Here is a 20,238-nt window from a genome sequence, read left to right on the forward strand (position 1 = left end):
CAGCCGACGGTGCGAGGTTGTACACCGTGTTCCAGACTGCCAGCTGTACGCGGTGGGCAAGCCGGTGTACAACCGCTACACGGAGGCGAGCTTCGGCTGCTGGATGCGGGACCCGAGCCCCGGCAGTCCTGGAGCCGCAACTGGAATCAGGGCAGTGTTCAGACTGCAGCCGACGGTGCGAGGTTGTACACCGTGTTCCAGACTGCCAGCTGTACGCGGTGGGCAAGCCGGTGTACAACCGCTACACGGAGGCGAGCTTCGGCTGCTGGATGCGGGACCCGAGCCCCGGCAGTCCTGGAGCCGCAACTGGAATCAGGGCAGTGTTCAGACTGCAGCCGACGGTGCGAGGTTGTACACCGTGTTCCAGACTGCCAGCTGTACGCGGTGGGAAGCCGGTGTACAACCGCTACACGGAGGCGAGCTTCGGCTGCTGGATGCGGGACCCGAGCCCCGGCAGTCCTGGAGCCGCAACTGGAATCAGGGCAGTGTTCAGACTGCAACCGTCGGTGCGAGGTTTTACACCGTGTTCCAGACTGCCAGCTGTACGCGGTGGGCAAGCCGGTGTACAACCGCTACACGGAGGCGAGCTTCGGCTGCTGGATGCGGGACCCGAGCCCCGGCAGTCCTGGAGCCGCAACTGGAATCAGGGCAGTGTTCAGACTGCAGCCGACGGTGCGAGGTTGTGCGGCGTGTTCCAGACTGCCAGCTGTACGCGGTGGGCAAGCCGGTGTACAACCGCTACACGGAGGCGAGCTTCGGCTGCTGGATGCGGGACCCGAGCCCCGGCAGTCCTGGAGCCGCAACTGGAATCAGGGCAGTGTTCAGACTGCAACCGTCGGTGCGAGGTTTTACACCGTGTTCCAGACTGCCAGCTGTACGCGGTGGGCAAGCCGGTGTACAACCGCTACACGGAGGCGAGCTTCGGCTGCTGGATGCGGGACCCGAGCCCCGGCAGTCCTGGAGCCGCAACTGGAATCAGGGCAGTGTTCAGACTGCAGCCGACGGTGCGAGGTTGTGCGGCGTGTTCCAGACTGCCAGCTGTACGCGGTGGGCAAGCCGGTGTACAACCGCTACACGGAGGCGAGCTTCGGCTGCTGGATGCGGGACCCGAGCCCCGGCAGCGACCTGCAGGCCGAGAAGCTGTGGGTGACCACTGAGGCCGACGACCACCACTTGTACGAGTACGCCAACAAGAGCCTGTTCCGCAAGGAGGCGCACTCCAAGAAGTACCGCCTGGACCACCCCTTCAAGGTCGGCCGTCGTCGCCGCCTGCTCTTGACGGGTGGACGGGAATGAGTGGTTTGCTCTGCACAGTGTGTTTGACCAAATGAAAAAAAAAATGGTTGTCTGTAAAGTCTGTTTACGGACGATAGTTTAACGTGACAACGTCATAACAAAACGTTGATTAAATTATTACATTCTTTATGAATAAAATTTAATCATTTTTATTTTTATGATAAAAGAATAAATACTTGAAATTATACTAGTAATCAGATTTTTAAATTGCAAGAATAATTAACCTTCATTGCCGAAATTGTTGTTGTAATAAGCAATGAAAACCACATTAACTTTTCACTTCACTTTATATAAACAGTCGAGTGGAAGAGAGATAGATGCGGCGCAAGCGCACAATGAGCGTAACGGGACATAGCGTAACGGAACGATGTTCGTAACGGGACACTTTTTCGTGCGTGCAGCCGGCGTTCATCGATTTATTAGACGTTGTCACGTCAATAACACATATACAATATTTATAAACAACGAAGGAGTGAGTGGACGAATGTAGAGACGAGTAAATCAAGGGGTCGTAACGTATCAGACATGTCGCGGAACTCAACGTCTAGCCGAGAACAGTTAATAGGCCAGTTAATAATGGTTCTCAATAAAACAAAATAAAAAGTATCGTAGTTAGCATAGTAGTTTGTTTTTACAGTATGAATAAACCAAAGTTACCCAAGTAAAATTTTTTGCCCCATGAGTCTTGCAAAGATTTTTTTCCCCCACAAAAGTAAAGTGTGTTTGATTTCATTTTGAATTGGTATCAAACGTAGCATTATTCAGAATTGCGTGACAAAAATTGGTATTCACATTATTTAATAAATTGGTTGCAGTGTGGAGATTTAAAACTCTTGAAAAAATACCCACAAACTTATTTTATTCAAAACTGTAATTAATGGGCCTAACAAAATGTTCTTGGCTTGAAGTTGAGTTCTGAGACATCGTATATACTACGCATGGCTTTAGGAATGTATTTATTAATTAAGTTGTTGAATGTAGATAAATATGAGTGAGTGTTAAAAAAGGTTTAAACGTAGAAATGAGTGAAGGAATGAACATAGTAGCGGATCCAAGTGGAGGCTCAGGGCCTGAAACACCCCTGTCACTACTTCGGACCGCAAATCGCATTGGACAATGACAATATGTGTGTGTGTGTGTGTGTGTGAGTTATACCTAGATTTAGGATCCCCCGGTTACCATTAACTTTTGTGTAAGTTTTAGATTTACACCCTTCTTAGTCTCTCACACGTTTGGCTGACATACATAATGGTAGAAAATAAGCATGTTGTAGCTCGCCAACATCTTTAGTTAAACATTTACTTGACAAACTATACATTAAAATCTCTTTAGTTAGTATATTGAATAATACCATTTGTGTGTTTATGAAAATAGGTTATGGCAAAACCTCTTCGCCCTGTTTTACAATCTTATGGATTCGCTAATGATATAAACAATAAAATGTATAATTTTGTAAAAAGTGATCTTACAGAGCAAAAGAATGTTGAAAATTTTAGAAAATTGAACGTATATGAAATATTTTTGAAGTTAAGAGTAGTTTTAATGTTGAAATGACTGGATGAATGAAGGGTATTTAAATAATAAGTGGTTAGATAATAAAAGCTTAATTTTATGTATGTATATGTACGTATATATTGTCTGAGCTCACTAAAGAGAGATTTTCAGGCCATTAGGCCTAGAGTTAGGACCCCCCGGTTACCATGAACTTTTGTGTAAGTTTTAGATTTACACCCTTCTTAGTCTCTCACACGTTTGGCTGACATGCATAAGGGTAGAAAATAAGCATGTTGTAGCTCGCCAACATCCTTAGTTAAAAATTTACTTGACAAACTACACATTAAAATATCTTTAGTAAGTATATTTAAATAATACCATTTCCACAGTAAGTATTATTACGAGTCGGATAAAAGGTTCGGTAAGGATTGCCAATTAATTAAATACAGTTTTATTTATTGACTAATATTTACACTATTAAGTTTTAACAGTTAAATTGTATTACCGCAAATTTATCTCTGTTTTCATAAGTTCCACAATGTACTCTCCCTATTGGAGCTCAGCTCCACGGTGTCTCTCCCCACTGCTCGTCTCTTAACTCGCACATCTGTCTCAACACACTGCCTTGGACTACTCACCCGTCCCTCGCACACAGCACAGTCTCGACGTACCAATCTCCGCACACGAAGCCCGTCGCTCGTCCGCTTCCGCTCACCGAAGGGTCACTTGGCATCTTAACTTCACTGCCTCAGAGGCTGGCGTCACCATTTTTTACACCCCTCAGCCCCCTTCTGGAATGGTCTCGCAACCTTTCGAAGTGTCGCGCGCGCCATCGAAGCTCCCAGAACATTGGCGTTATAGTTACACCACTCCATGCACACGGGCTCCGGGAGCTCTCGCAATCCTCCAGAAGCACGGAGAAGTTCCGCGGACTCTTTGGGAAGGCCGCTAATCGTATCTTCGCTGGGGAGGGGCGAGCACCACTGTGTCGCGACTTTCAGGAGGCAAGGGGTCCCTAGGGATCTGGCTGGCCTGCGCGCCGGTCTGGCTGCTCGGACCTCGCCTTTGGCAGCCTCGTAACATTCTTATATTATATTATCTTCCTGGGTGTTGCAATTGGTCAGATAGCTTAAGCGTTAATTGCGAGTATGTCAATTTTTATTTCCGAATAATCTAGTGAATATTAATCTTCTTGGGATAAAATAAGAGGAATACTTCCTTAAATGTTTGAGAGCTACCGTGTGAACTTTTTCGTTATTATGAGTGAGTTGGCAGTAGAAAATTTCCCATAAATTAATGTGACTGTTACCAAGTTAAAGAAGTTCTTGGTGGAAGAAGCAGCTGAGGCATCACGTGCATTTAATTTGAGGCTCGTCTTCACCCTGATAGTTGGGTTAGTTTATTTTCACGTCTTCATTTGAGGTTTTAATGAAATTTACATAAGCATACGATGATATTTTTTTGTTGAATTATTTTTGAATACATTTTCTACACGTTATATGCTATTTATACATTATTCAGGTGAATATTCATAATAAAAAGTTTTGCCTAATTATCTACATCATGGTCTCTTAATTTTGGTTTTGAATCTAAGCAACTGTAGTTTGCGTGTCTTAATGAAAACTGGAATTAAAACACCAATGCGGGTGATGGCGTGCCCTGAAGGGGGTCGTTACCATAACGCGGAAATACCACAACGCCGAACGTAAAATAACGCCGAAATACAGTAACGCCGAAAAATGTTGCTGCGGTGAGGGGGGGGCACAGGAGCAAAATGAAAAACAACTGAATGAATTTGTGTGCTAACCTTACCTAACCTAACCTTTGTGGCAGTCCTGCAATGACATTTTTCGGTGTTAATGTATTTCGGCGTTGTGGTAATTCGGCGTTGTGGTACACAGCAGTTTTCTAGCTGTCGGCATTGTAGTCAGTTTTTCATTCAGTGTTATGGTTTTCGGCGTTATTGTACGTTCGGCGTTGTGGTGCGTCCCCCCCTGAAGGCATCGAGCTGGTGGTCCAAGTGAATCTTCGAGACGCGTGACGCAATGCGCCTTCCCTCGCGCAGGGCAACGCGCACGTGGTCTACAACGGCTCGTTCTTCTACAACGAGCGCGACAAGCCGCGCCTGCTCAAGTTCCACCTGAAGACGGAGAGCTACGAGCACCTGGACGTGCCCTGGCTGTCCGTCAACTCGTCCAACTACCTGTACACCACCAGGAACAACTACCTGGACCTGTCGGCGGACGACAACGGGCTGTGGGTGGTGTACGGCCTGGCCGACTCCAACAACACCGTGGTGCTCAAGGTGGACCCGGCCGCCATGAAGGTCCAGTACGCGTGGAACATCAGCGTGGACCACCACGTGTTCGGCGAGATGTTCGTGGTGTGCGGCGTGCTGTACGCCGTGGACAGCGTGGGCGAGCGGCACACCAAGATCAGGTGCCTGCCTCTCACTCTCACCCTCTTCCACTCTCACTCTCTCGCTAGCTCGTTGCTATCACTCGCATTCACCTTTACCTCCCCACTCCTCACTCACTTTATCTCACTCAATATATCGCACTGTTCCATTTTACTCCCTTATCACACTCTCTCTGACGCTTTCTCACACTCTCACTCTCTCGCTAGCTCGTTGCCATCACTCGCATTCACCTTTACTTTCTCACTCCTCACTCACTTCATCTCACTCAGTATATCGTACTGTTTCATTTTACTCCCTTATCACACTCTATCTGACACTTTCTCACACTCTCACTCTCACTCTCACGCTAGCTCGTTGCCATCACTCGCATTCACCTTTACTTTCTCACTCCTCACTCACTTCATCTCACTCAGTTTATCGCACTGTTTCATTTTACTCCCTTATCACACTCTCTCTGACGCTTTCTCACACTCTCACTCTCACTCTCACGCTAGCTCGTTGCCATCACTCGCATTCACCTTTACTTTCTCACTCCTCACTCACTTCATCTCACTCAGTATATCGTACTGTTCCATTTTACTCCCTTATCACACTCTCTCTGACGCTTTCTCACACTCTCACTCTCGCTAGCTCGTTGCCATCACTCGCATTCACCTTTACTTTCTCACTCCTCACTCACTTCATCTCACTCAGTATATCGTACTGTTTCATTTTACTCCCTTATCACACTCTATCTGACGCTTTCTCACACTCTCACTCTCACTCTCACGCTAGCTCGTTGCCATCACTCGCATTCACCTTTACTTTCTCACTCCTCACTCACTTCATCTCACTCAGTATATCGCACTGTTTCATTTTACTCCCTTATCACACTCTCTCTGATGCTTTCTCACACTCTCACTCTCACTCTCACGCTAGCTCGTTGCCATCACTCGCATTCACCTTTACTTTCTCACTCCTCACTCACTTCATCTCACTCAGTATATCGTACTGTTTCATTTTACTCCCTTATCACACTCTCTCTGACGCTTTCTCACACTCTCACTCTCACTCTCACGCTAGCTCGTTGCCATCACTCGCATTCACCTTTACTTTCTCACTCCTCACTCACTTCATCTCACTCAGTATATCGTACTGTTTCATTTTACTCCCTTATCACACTCTATCTGACGCTTTCTCACACTCTCACTCTCACTCTCACGCTAGCTCGTTGCCATCACTCACATTCACCTTTACCTCCCCACTCCTCACTCACTTTATCTCACTCAATATATCGCACTGTTCCATTTTACTCCCTTATCACACTCTCTCTGACGCTTTCTCACACTCTCACTCTCTCGCTAGCTCGTTGCCATCACTCGCATTCACCTTTACTTTCTCACTCCTCACTCACTTCATCTCACTCAGTATATCGTACTGTTTCATTTTACTCCCTTATCACACTCTATCTGACGCTTTCTCACACTCTCACTCTCACTCTCACGCTAGCTCGTTGCCATCACTCGCATTCACCTTTACTTTCTCACTCCTCACTCACTTCATCTCACTCAGTATATCGCACTGTTTCATTTTACTCCCTTATCACACTCTCTCTGACGCTTTCTCACACTCTCACTCTCACTCTCTCGCTAGCTCGTTGCCATCACTCACATTCACCTTTACTTTCTCACTCCTCACTCACTTTATCTCACTCAATATATCGTACTGTTTCATTTTACTCCCTTGTCACACTCTCACTCTCAATCTCAAAACTTCGGTGTTTTCAAGGTTTTTCTCTCCCCGATGTCAAACATCCACTGCGTTAAAGCCATTGAATTCAATCTATTGACAAATGTGAATACTCTTCAAACATCAGATTCAAGGAAAATTGAAGGCACGCTTCAAGTACTTGAACCGTTTCTATTAATACGTTAAATATATAGTTTAAAAAAATTTAAGAGGTATCTATTTCTTTTTTTTTTTTATTTCTCGAGGATGAAACTTTAAAACTGCTTTTTGGATTATCAAAAACATATTTATATAATCTTATTTAAATATTTTATGTTGCTATTTTTTTTTTACCATATGTGGCTTAGAATCTTTTGTTAATATTAATTGGTTAGTTTCTGGGACATACTCGGTTGCCGCGAAAGCACTAAAGCCATTACAAGCGAAGACAGAAAAAATCATATTAAAGAAAATTTAGAACTTGTCCGCAACAAAAATCCTTGATGTAAGTATAGAATAAATTAAATTTTTTGATCGATGAGGTGGACGTTATAGTGACATAATTTGTCATTCGGAGGGATTAAACTCAATGACAATTGGATGTGATTTGAAGCAATATATGCTCGTGTGAAATGGCCAAGACGTGGGCACTAGAAACCATGAGCGCCTTATCCCCTTATGGAACTCCCGCACTGACCAATATTTTCTCCAATATATTTGACAATAGACTTGGAGGGGTAGTATTGGACGGTAAAAAGCTTCAAATTTTCTCCACCGAATAAATTTGGACAGATAACCTCAAATATGCTTTTAATCATGTTACACTATCAAAGTTTTAGTTTTGGCTTGAGCTATCTCAAACTTTTCAATTGGAATTGTAATTTTGAAATTAAATAACGCATCACAGTGCTGGATGGAATTTTTGAACTTGTTATTACATTTGTGCATTTTAAAATTTTTGAACACGTATAGTAATACGAAATTCATATAAAAATCATTTTAGTTATTTCATTTTTATAACTTTTCTAATCGCCCGTGTGTTGTTCGCCAGCTTAACGAATCTTTGTGACGGAAAAGGATGGTAATTTCCGTTTTCCGCTAGACCCGAATTTTATTGGTAGATCGCATCCAACATCCGAGATATCTTCGAACCCGTCCCATATACAAAATATTGGCAGGAAACTATAAAGTCATTCTGCTCGCCCAATAAACATGGCTTAGCCACAGACGTTTTCGGTGACGTCATAACCCTCCAACTTTATTCGATGCAAGATATTGGATGATGTTATAAGCTAAAATTTGACAGTGTGACAGGGCCTATAGTCCCAGGGCGCAACTTCGGGGCGGGAAACCCTGCCGACGCAATGCGCCGTGCTATACGATCCGGGCGTCTGGTGGATTTAACTGAAAAACATTAATTCAGTAAACCATTGACGTGTTAGACTGAACCACACCCACAAGACTGAAAAAAATATTACAACACAATACACGCCTTTGATGTTGGAGCTGAAGAACTATTTTGTTTCAAAAATGGAGAAAGTATTTAAGAAGAAACACAAAGTGTATGGATAATGTGAATTTAACAAAGTTCTGCAACCACCATAAAACTTGTCACTGGCGTGTGTGTGTGTGTATATATATATATATATATATATATATATATATATATATTCTTTTTTTGTTGACGTGTTGTTACTCCCAATTATTTTAAAGAAATAAATTTTATCACAGTGGCGGTTTCACTGTGGCGAAGAAATTTGTTCCGTTTAATAAAGTTATCCAGATGCTTAGATTTCCTTCTAGAATGCGTTCTATGTATGTTGTTTGCAATAAAAATGTTTTTTCAGCTCCGACTTCGAAGGAGTATGCCAGCCTTGAAATGTATTTTGGACCATAATGCGTGTACACGACTTCAATTTTTTTGTGACAAACCTAGTTTTTTATTGGTAGTATTGTCACTCATTTTTCCCGGTTGCTTGACGGTTGAGAAGGTCTCGCGGGCTTGTGACGGCGCGTGTTCCCGCAGGTTCGCGCTGGACCTCTACAAGAACAACCTGCTGGACGTGAACCTGCCCTTCACGAACCCCTTCACGAGGACCACCATGATCGGCTACAACCACAGGAGCAAGGTGAGGAGCGCGAGGAGCGTGAGGAGCGTGAGGAGCGTGAGGATTGTAATGAGCGTGATGCGCGTGATGAGCGTGAAGAAAGTGAGGAGCGTGAGGAGTGTAAGGAGCGTGATGAGTGTAAGGAGCGCGGTGAGCATGATGAGCGTGAGGAGTGTGAGGAGCGTGAGGCACTTGAGGAGGGTGAGGCACGTGAAGAGCGCGAGGAGCGTGAGGATTGTAATGAGCGTGATGCGCGTGATGAGCGTGAAGAAAGTGAGGAGCGTGAGGAGTGTAAGGAGCGTGATGAGTGTAAGGAGCGCGGTGAGCATGATGAGCGTGAGGAGTGTGAGGAGCGTGAGGAACTTGAGGAGGGTGAGGCACGTGAAGAGCGTGAGGAGCGTGAGGATTGTAATGAGCGTGATGCGCGTGATGAGCGTGAAGAAAGTGAGGAGCGTGAGGAGTGTAAGGAGCGTGATGAGTGTGAGGAACGTGGTGAGCATGATGAGCGTGAGGAGTGTGAGGAGCGTGAGGCACTTGAGGAGGGTGAGGCACGTGAAGAGCGTGAGGAGCGTGAGGTACGTGAGGAGCGTGAGGAGCCGTCGTTATTTAACAGACAGACAGGGAAAATTTTTGTATCATTTACTGATTGAATAAAATCATGTGTTACACATTTTGGATTTACAGTTTAGTGTAGCTTTCGTTTTAAAACTCTTTATGTTTAGTATATCATTCATAAAGCGATAAAAAAATTAGGTTTTCCCAAAAAAAAAAAACTATGAAAAATACAGATTCTGTTATAGTTTTGGGAAAACTTAATTTGTTATTTTATTTATTTAATGATTTTTTTTTTTTCCTAACCTAAGTTAAAACTAAGTGTGTAAGGGAGGGGTCTAGGTAGGGAAGACTCTAAGTGCGTCTCAGGGCAAGCCCTATACGCTCTAAACATGCGGGTTTTTAACCATGCAGAAAAGGTCACGTGCATCATGTGCTAGGAGGGGATTGGCCAGCCATGGCAGACGTTTTCGCCATGACTAACTCCCCTCACTCTTAATTCTAGACTAAAACTAGATAAGTTGGGCCCAGGTAAAACCTCCATAGACAGAGGGAAAACCCTGGGCACATACATGCGGGATGCAAAGGTCATGCATTATTACAAGCAGGTGGATTACAGGAATAGAAGGATGGTCCTGGAAGAAGAGTGGGGTGTGGTAGAAGTTCTACTATGCAAGGGGTGGGGCACTTGGACTTTTAGTCCGCATTGGTTTGGTCAGGTCTGGTCTTTTTGGGGGCGGCTTATGCCGTTTCCCGTCGTGCTGCCAGTTAGCACTCATTGTGGCTGTGTAATATGATCGTGTAAGTGGGGCGGTCGCGAACTGTGGCGTCGGACTAGACTCCAGAGTGGTGACATAGCTTCAGGTTGACCTGTCGCCAGTAAAAGGCTGTCGGTCAGTTAGAGAAATTGCCACCATCTGTCATTGAAAGGTCCTAGCTGCAGTACTACGCTGTGTGAGCTGCGGTCGCGAGCAGGGCATCGAGCCAGACTCCAGAATGGTGACATAGCTTCAGGTCGACCTGTTGCCAGCAAAAGGCAGTCGGTCAGTTAGAGAAATTGCCACCTTCTGTCATTGAAAGACTCTAGCCTAGCATCTACGCTATTAATCTTCGAAGGATAATTTACTTATTCCATTAGGGCCCCGCTGGGCCAAAGCACGACTATTTGATTCGCCTGATAGTTTGTGTTGTGCAGTGTGTAGTGGGATGATGTGTGCTTATATATAATTGGGGCCTAATATTAACTTAACTTAATATTAACTTAATGTATGTGAGCTGCCAGCTTGTGTGCGTACGCACCGCGCGCGTGTTCTCGCGCTCGGAGCAGGGGGAGGGGGCGCGCTGATTGGTCCGCGGGCTGCCGGCCAATCAGAGAGCAGTCCCGCCGCGTCCGCGTCTACGGCGGGCGGTGTGACAGGATAGATTTTGGGCGTTTATATTTCTCATTAATGTCTGGATCATAATTTCCTAATGTAGAAATATGTGGGTTTAAACTATTTGCGCATTTATCGTAAAAAGTTTGTGTAGTTCTGATGTAGAAGTCTTGTAAGGTTTCCGACTTCGTTTCACGATGCAAGGCTGCTACAGCACAATACACTGGGGCGTCTGTAACTGCCCGAATACATTTGTTTTGTACTCGTTGTAGCTTTATTAAGTGCGATTTCGCAGCAGTCGCCCATACTGGGGCTGCGTACGTAATTATGGGGCGAATGAGTGCTTTGTAGAGCAGCAGACCATTTTTTACTGTGCCTCCACATCGCCTACTCATGACTGGATATAGTGAGCTCATTCTAGCATGGGCTTGAGCCCGCTTGGCGTCAATATGATGGCGCCAGAGCAGTTTCCTGTCCATGTGTACGCCTAGGTATTTTACTACGTCCTTGTGAGGGATTTGTTCGTTGAACAAATGTATGGGTGGCCTGCGTTCTACAGGCGGAAGGTTTTTGCGGGTAAACACAATAGCCTCTGACTTAGCTGTGTTTACTTTTATTCGCCAGGATGTGCACCATTGCTGGTACACAGCTAATGCATCCTGGAGTCTGGCCGTGGCCAGCTGGAGGTTATATGATCTACTGTAAAGTATAGTATCATCTGCATAGCAACCTATCTTTACTAGGTGGTGTTCAGGGCGTGGTAAGTCATATGTATATATGTTGAATAGGACAGGGCCAAGAATACTGCCTTGTGGTACGCCAGCTCTTATTTGTTTAATATCAGACAGAGCTCCTTCAGTTGACACTCTGAAGGTTCTGTCTGCGAGGTAGGACGCGACTAGCTTAATATAGCAGTCGGGGAAATTAGTTTGAAATAATTTGTAGATCAGCCCCGCATGAAATACCCTGTCGAAGGCTTTTTCTACGTCTAAAAACGTCGCAACTACATAGTTTTGAGCGTTAAATGCGCTAGTGATCTCTTCTGTGAGACGAACTAATTGATGTACTGTCGAATGGGTACTTCGGAAACCGAATTGCTCGTCCGGCAGTAAGTTGTGATCGTGTATGTGTTTGTTAAGCCTGGATAGTAGGATTTTTTCCGCGACTTTCGACACAGTGCTTAGTAGGCTTATTGGCCTGTAATTCTGTGGCAGGGTTTTGTCTTTCCCTGGCTTGTGGAAAACAATTACTTGTGCTTGTTTCCACTGGGTAGGGAAAATATGTAGTCTGAGCATTGCGTTTATGCATTCAGCTAAATATTCTAGTGCTTCGTCGGGGAGCTGTTTTAGGACGACTGCCTGGATGCGGTCGTTGCCTGGTGCTTTACGCGGCTTCATTTGCTTGATAGCTCGCTTAATTTCCTGGGCCTGTGTTAATAGGGGCTCGGAGACTGTGGGCTGGTGCAGTTTAGCGCGTAGTTCGCGGTAAATCTGCGCTGTGAACGGCCTATCGCAGGGCTCCATGTTGGGCTGGAAGGCGTTTTCTAAGACATTAGCGAAAGCTTGTGCCTTGTCTTGGGGCTGAAAAACTATGCCGTTGTTTGTTTGAAGGGGAGGGATTTTATCCGTTTTATTTAAGAGTCGCTTCGTCATGTCCCAGGCACTCCCGTCCTGGATCTTGAGTTGCGAGATCTTTGTTTCCCATTGGCTGCTGCGCCAGAGGGAAATTTCGTCGGAAATGACTGTTTGGATTTCATTTATCCGGCGTTTTGTGGCTTGTGTGCGCCGCCGAGTGTATTCACGGCGTAATCTGTTTTTTTGCGATATAAGATCGCTGATGTAAGCTGGCAGCTCGTCATGTGCTAACTTAACTTCCTTTTCTGGGATGCACGCGTCTATACCGGCCTGGATTTTCACTGTGAACTCAGTTATCGCAGTTTCAAGATTAATGCTATTTTCTATAGTGAGTTCGGCCACATCCTGAAGGTTTGTGGTCAAGTAATTTTTAAACCCGCGCCAATCCGCGTTTTTATAATCTCTATACTTCCGTGGCGGGTTTGAGTCTGTGTTCGCGTCATCGAAAATTAGGTGAACAGGGAAATGATCTGAGGAAAGGGCGCGGACAACCTCGAGTTCGAATCCCGTGTTGACACGCTTGTTTATGGCGATATCTAGAATATCTGGCAAGCAATTAATGCTATTTGGGTCGTGAGTGGGCTCTGTGGGAGCATGCACGTGGTAGTTTTTGTTCTGTTGGTCGGCAAACAGTAGCCTACCATTTGCTGTGGTGCGCCTGCAGTTCCACTGTGTATGTTTGGCATTTATATCGCCTACTGCCAAGAAGCTCGGGGCTGCTCCGTACAGGGCGTTGAGATCGTCCTGGCAGAGGGATCTACCGGGTGGGGCGTACATAGAAATGATTTTAAGTTGTTGTTGGTTTATTGAGATATTAATTCCAACAGCTTCAAGGTTATGAAAGTCGGGGAGTTGGCATACTGAGTGCTTAATACTGTTATGAACTGCTAGGGCTACCCCGCCGCCTCTGTTGTTTCTATCGCGCCTATATATTACGTAATTTAGTATCGTTAGGCGATCTATCGGTTGTAAGTGTGTCTCGTTTATAGCCGCGATTTTAATTTTGTATTTTTCCAGGTGGTTTATAAACTCCGGTAATTTATTTTTAATTCCGCGTGCATTCCAGAAAAGAAGGGAGTGGACCTTAATACTATTGGTCGAGGTTGTTAAGCAACTCGGGACCGGATTAGTTGCTACCATTGAGTATGGTATTCAATCCCTGAACAAAGCCCAGCGTAGCTTGGACTTTTTTGGGTAGGTCAAAGCTAGGGTCGCACCATATCGCAAGGAGTTCGCATAGAGGGCCGATGGATGCTGCCAATTTCGGGTCGGTCATGAGTGCGTGGTTGCTTTCCAGGATTTTCTGGAAAACAGCCGGCTCTGCGGGGCTTTGTGCTGTGGGTGCGGGCGGGGCAGTTGGCGGCATCGGCGTCGCATCAACTACCATCGTCTCCACGACTGGAGCCGCAGTTTCCTGGCGCGGCGCTACAGTAGGCGCTGGTGTTGTGGCAGCCTTGCTTGCCAGCAGCTTGTCCTGGGCTGGCTGCTGGGGTTTGCCCTGGCCATTTTTGTGGCCAGTCCAATTCTTTTTCGGCTGCCTCTGGTTGCGGGGGCGCGGGTTGTTAGCCAGCGCCGGGAAATTCAAATCGTCCCGGTAGCTGGGTTCGCAGTGTTGTTGGAGGGGCGCGTAGCGGTTTTGGAACGCCTGAGGCATGTACTGGCCCAGGTTGTTCTGGTGTGCCCGCTGGTCCCAGTGGTTGGGCCTAGGCGGGCCCTGGTGGCCTGAAGGGCCGGCCTGCTGGGGCGCGGGCTGCTCAGCTGCGCGCTGATTGGCGCGCATGTCGCGGCGAGATTGTTGCTCGCGTTCCTTGCGAGCCTGGGGCGGTAAGTGACGGCGGGTCTCGCGCTTGTATTCGCGGCAGCCGCGGTAATTCGCGCAGTGGGGCTCGCCGCAGTGCGCGCACTTCTTCTCGGCGGTGTCTTTACCGGCGTGGGGGCAGTTAATTGCGCTGTGGTCGCCGCTGCACCACCTGCACACTACGTTGGCGTGGCAGCCTCTGCCAGAATGCCCGAAGCGCTGGCATTTGCTGCATTGGCTCGGGCCTGAAGGACGCTTGAAGTCGTCTACCCTTATACGTAGGCCGGCGAACTCCGTCAGTCCGTATACGCGTGCCTTGTCGAAGGCCTGTGGCACCTCGATGACGAGGGCGTCGCACTTTGAGTTGCGCTGTCGGCTGGTGAGAAACCAGTGGTTCTGCACTGGCAGGTTTTGCGCGGCGAATTCCGCAACGATGAAGTCGTTGGGAATATCGTGGTGAACTCCCCGGAGTACAAATTTGTTCGGCACTTCGTCCTTCTGAAGGAGGACGGAGTGTTGGGCCCCTATTGCCTGAAGGGCCTTGGTCGCGCGGACGTAGTCCGTTATTGATGCCGGGTTGACCTGGATTTGGTCGCAGCCGCGGTTCTGGCAGGTGAACTTCTCTGCCAGAGCTGCCTTTAGGACGCTGTATACCTGCGGGTATTGATGGCCCTTGTCCAGGCAGACGAACAAAGGCTTAATGCGTGGGGCGCGTGTGGTGGGCGCTCCTGTACCTGGCGCGGTCGCCTGGGCCGGTGTCTGGGCGGGAGGGGGGGCAGCGCATTCCTCGCGGTCGCTGTCGCTGTCTGCATCCCGATGCAGGCGTTTCATTCGCCTACCTCTGACGAGCTCAAACGGGGCGCTTGACGTGGTCGGCTCTGACGGAGCCTCCAAATTTGCGTCGTTATCGTAGCCCGGAAGGGGCGCGCTCATCGCAGCCTCACTGTCCATCGCTAGTCGTATGTGTGTCGCGTCACAGCCTATATGCACTGAAGCACCCACTGACCGCTTCCCTGGGGCTAGTTAGCCAGGGTCGCGGCTAGGCCAAAGGGTGCTGCACCCTGGGTGTCGACAGTGCTTGTTGGGCGCTGTAGTCTTTGTCCGTATGTCACTCCAGCTTCTCTCTCCGAAGTCGTGTAGTCGGGCTGTGTAGCACAGAAGTGCTAGCACAGGCTTGGCGTCCTCTTTCCTCTCTTCACGGCAGCTTCGCGCAGGTCAGGCTCTCCTAATCCGGCTGGGCTGCTCCTCGGCACAACCGCTCCCTTCGGCTGCGCGCAGGCCGTCCATTTTAATGAATGGTGTACTAATAATAAAGAGTTTTAACGGGGAGGCAACATACCAACGGTTAATATAAAACTGCATACAAAATGATTTCATGGTTTCAGTACATGCTAGGACTGAAAAAAAAAATTAAATAAGTACTGGCTTAGTGGAAAACATTTTATAAAAATTAAATATAATTATATTGTAAATTTAAAATCATGTGAAAAATACACGAAACATTAGAAGCAAAATAATAAAGTATACTCCTCTTTTAAGCACTTATTCTGGGAATATTTATCTAAAAACAACATTTTGGTCATACGCCATTGCTGGTTGCCACAGCACATCATAGAGAAAACCCTAAGAACAGACAAAAAAAAGATGAATACATAAACATGCAGAAAACAAGTCAAAAAATCAACCGATGTCAAAATTGCTAAATACATAGCATAGTGAAATCCGTGGAAGGAATTATAACAATCACAGCACAGTGGGTTGATAACGACGAGACAGTTGCAACAATAACAGTAAATACAGACAAACAACGACCTTGTACAAAACAGCGACAAACAGAGGAACCATCGATGATACTACGATATTGTTCTGACGTATTCCTTCCACAGAATTCTCTGTGTTGTCAATGCATTCAACATTTTACATCAGTGATTTGGCTTTTTGACGTGACTTCTAATAAATCGATGAACGCCGGCTGCACGCACGAAAAAGTGTCCCGTTACGCACATTGTCCCGTTTCGCTGTGTCCCGTTACGCTCATTTTATATTGCTCTTTGCTAACCTGAACCTCCTAGCATTGCGACCGAGTCCGTGGCGTAATTCTGTTTTCATGCATTTCAATGTAACATTTTCATTGCTCTTTGCTAACCCGTTCCTCCTAGCATTTCTGCAGAGTCCGTGGCGCAAATATATTATTTTTGACTGCATCTTAGTGTTGGGTAAGCCATTTTCCTTCACATCATCCTTGAAACACTCCCATTCGTTTCCTACTTTTCCTATCATCGTCCTAACCTTAACAGAATAACACAGATTGGAAGAAGTTAAATAGCAAATATGTATAAAAGTTATAGTTGAAATAATATCTTCGTTAAAGTAATAAACTTATTTGAATTAATGAGTGCAAATAAAGGTAAATTTATATTTTAAATTGTAGATTTCATTTCACTCCTTCTTTGTATCCATACAAAATATTGATAATTCAATAAAAATTATTCAATTTTATTCATAAAAGTATGCAATCATTTCATCAGTTTTTGTTATGACGTTGTCACGTTAAACTATCGTCCGTAAACCGACTTTACAGACAACCAATTTTTTTTCCCTGTGTGTTTCTGTGTATTCAGCTTTCTTTTTCAGTGCTTCATGTTTCTCTATAACACACCAACAAATGCATCTGTCCAAAGACCGTTTTAAATCAATCTTCCCCGTTGTAAGAATCATTCCAAGAACATAATACCAATATTCCATGGCCATTTGACGGTACCGATATGAAGAGACTTAATCAGCCGCGCAGATTCACCTCTGCACATGAAATACACAATCTGTGTTTCAATGTTCTGATATGTATCTACACTGATAAAAAAATTTCCTCCCTTAATTTACCAAGAGATATTTATAATTTTACGGATATCCTTGTGAATTTAAGGGAACTAAAATTAATAATCATCTTTGAGTGCTAACAAAACTTTTAAAAACTGCTTTAGCCCGCTATTCCAAGACGCAAAAATATTGGTTTAGGTGTTAAAAATGTGCTACACATGTACCCTAACCGTACAAAACCGCGTCCAATTCCTTAGATAGGTCAATGGCAGCCGTTATTTTTAGGAATGGATTTTGGTGTCCTACCCGTGATCTATCTGTTGTCCAAACCTCCGCGCATGCGCAGAGCTCAATTTTTCGGTGATTTTCATCCAGATGGCGGACCCGCGTCTGGCGTATAGTAACTTTCTTGTAAATTGTGATGCCAAGCTTCTTAGGATGCCAAATGAATCTTTATGGTAGTGAAAATATCTTGGAATACATTTTGTACACTTTAATGGTCATAACAAGAAATGATCGGAACTTAAAAAGTACTTGAGAAAATTATAAAGGCGATTATATTTTTGTGCGATAGTGCTGCTATCTCTATTATTTTTGCAATAACTTTTGTATCGATGGATGCGAAACGTCCGCTAGAATGCGTTGCAATCAATTTCTAGGTCATCTTCTATTGAAACTGTTGCCGATTTGTTTCCTTACTGTGATTCGGTTTGGACACGTTCTGTGATACGGCCCGCGAGTTAGGTTACGGTTGTATCTCAACAAGGCAGTGCTTATTCTCTCCCTTACCCGAGCGTCTTATTATACCAACCTAAGGTATTTACTAAGTGTAATATAAATTATGTAAAAAAGGTGCACAAGTCTTGTAATCATCATTACAAGCACGAATTTTTTACACTCATTGTATAACACTAAAACAATAGTTTTTTGAAAATATTTGTGGCAGAACAACAAATACAAGGAAGGTATCGATTAAAAATATTAAAAATATCTGTTAAAATAATGGGGAAAATATCAACATGAAATATGAAGGGTATGACATAGGAACCGAAAGATGTTGTCTGGTTTCAAAAGTAGTTTTGGCCATGAAATTTTTCTATCGTACACATTTTTAAAATTTGGCTTCTTTAGGGCATAGTATATAATGTCTGAAGTTAATAGTGACTGGCTGCTACAAATAGTTTACCCCGTGACGTCATTCGCGTTTGGTATTTGATTCATTGTCCGGAATGACTACAACGGTAATAATCGTGTCTAAATACTACATACGTTATTGGCTTTGTAAATCTCTTAATCTGTTTATCTATGATTATAATGAATGCAAATATTTTTAATCTTAACAAATAATATGTTATGGCATGAGAACTTTTGAAACCAATACGGCGTGTTCGGGTTCCTATCTTTCCCACTTCCTCTTGGCCTTCAACTCCTGCCCTGGTAGGTTTTCCTCCAGGAGTGATCCGCCCTGGATAGCATCAAGCACTCAAGAAACTCTCCCCGTGACAAGAGCGTACGCAAGGGGGGCGGGTGTGGGAGATGGTAGGGGTATGTATCCTCCTCTTCCCTTCACCTAAAGCTATATCCCGAGAAAAAAAAAATCTGTCGTTCCCACCAAAAAAAATGGGGGGGGGGGGGGGTAAGAACTTGAAAACAAACAGCTGTCGAAGTGGTTTTACCCCCTCTCCTCAGTGAAATTCTGCGTACGCTTCTGCCCCTGACGTAGTATCGTGTTGTTGCGGAAATGTCCCACTGTGTTTGTACGGTGGAATTTCTGGGTGGGGGGAGGGGTGGTCGACGCAATAAGCGACCGGCTCTGCACACACCCCTCAGGAGCCGCCTATCCTCTCTCTCTCCCTCTCTCTGTCACTCCTTCTCTCTGCGACGAGATTTGACTGTTAATTACGCCGCAGACGACATGCTCCTTCCTGCCCCTTGAACACGTCACTCCCGACCCTGCGGGCGTCGCGTCGGCCGACGGGACACGGTTGTTCTACAAGGAAGCGGAGTGGGGGGAAGGATGGACGGGTGGGGGGATATAGCTCTCCCTCTCCTCCCCCTCCTCCGTCTTCTTCGTCCCTTCCTTAAACACACGCAGAACCGTTGTTAACAAGATGACACCACACTATGCCTTCTCCCCAAACCGACATTCCCATCCTCTGTACCACCTCGCGCAGTTTTCGCCGGCTGGCCCATGTTACAAACTCATTGAGTGAGGGCAGAAAAAAATTTCGTAAAACTAGTTGTCCCTTATAAGATTTTTCTCTTAACCTAACTGAACCTAAGTGTGTTTTGTTGGAAGGGATCTGGGTTAGGGAAGACTTAAGTGCGTCCCAGGAGAAGCCTTTACTTGTAATCTTGCTGGGTTTCAGCTAAGCAGAAAGGGTAGCATGCATCGTGTGCTTTGTTTGGGTATTTCCCTAATAGAACACACATACACACACTCACACACCTTATCGCGACAACTGGGTGAATTGTCCAGATCAAACAGTTTTCTTCAGAAATGTACGCAGAATTTCATTAATTTCCGGGACCGGGCCGGGTTAGGGGGGGGGGGAGAGAGGAATTGTAACAATTTTGCACGCTGTTTGCTCTCAAATTCTTTCCATTTGTTGGTGAGGATGATAGATTTTTTTTAGGATTTCCCTTCCCTGCGTACGCCCTGGTTTTGTATGTTGCACTGGAAATGTTTCGTGAGATTTCCGCTGTTGTATTCGCAGGTTTGCAGGAGAGTAGTTTCCAGGGAGATTTTTTTTCTAACCTAACTAAAACAAAGCGTATTTTGGAGGGGTCCAGGTTAGAGAGGAACCTAGGTGCGTCTCAGGCCGAAGCCTATACGCCTAGTCGTGCTGGGATCAGCCATGCAGGGAGAGGGTCGCATGCATCATGTGCTAGGAGGGGATTGGCCAGCCATGGCAGCGATTGGCGCCATGACTAACTCCCCTCACTCTTAAATCTAGACTATAACTGGAGATAGGTTGGGCCCAGGTAAACATGCACAGAGAAAAAGGTTTGTTTGAATCAAACAAACATTTGTATATGG

General features: G+C 45.6%; 1 protein-coding gene across 1 annotated transcript in view; it reads left to right on the plus strand.

The window, feature by feature from the left end:
• LOC134530022 (uncharacterized) overlaps positions 1-20,238 on the plus strand; it is a 231,586-nt gene that overhangs the window by 206,678 nt on the left and 4,670 nt on the right. The window contains exons 24-31 of the mRNA XM_063364550.1: positions 36-125; positions 202-456; positions 533-622; positions 699-788; positions 865-954; positions 1,031-1,251; positions 4,856-5,229; positions 8,943-9,045. Coding sequence (XP_063220620.1) covers positions 36-125; positions 202-456; positions 533-622; positions 699-788; positions 865-954; positions 1,031-1,251; positions 4,856-5,229; positions 8,943-9,045 — 1,313 coding nt within the window. The remainder of the gene's footprint in view (positions 1-35; positions 126-201; positions 457-532; positions 623-698; positions 789-864; positions 955-1,030; positions 1,252-4,855; positions 5,230-8,942; positions 9,046-20,238) is intronic.

The sequence above is a fragment of the Bacillus rossius genome, chromosome 3 (genome assembly GCF_032445375.1).
Source record: "Bacillus rossius redtenbacheri isolate Brsri chromosome 3, Brsri_v3, whole genome shotgun sequence".
In the NCBI taxonomy this organism is placed as follows: Eukaryota; Metazoa; Arthropoda; class Insecta; order Phasmatodea; family Bacillidae; genus Bacillus; species Bacillus rossius.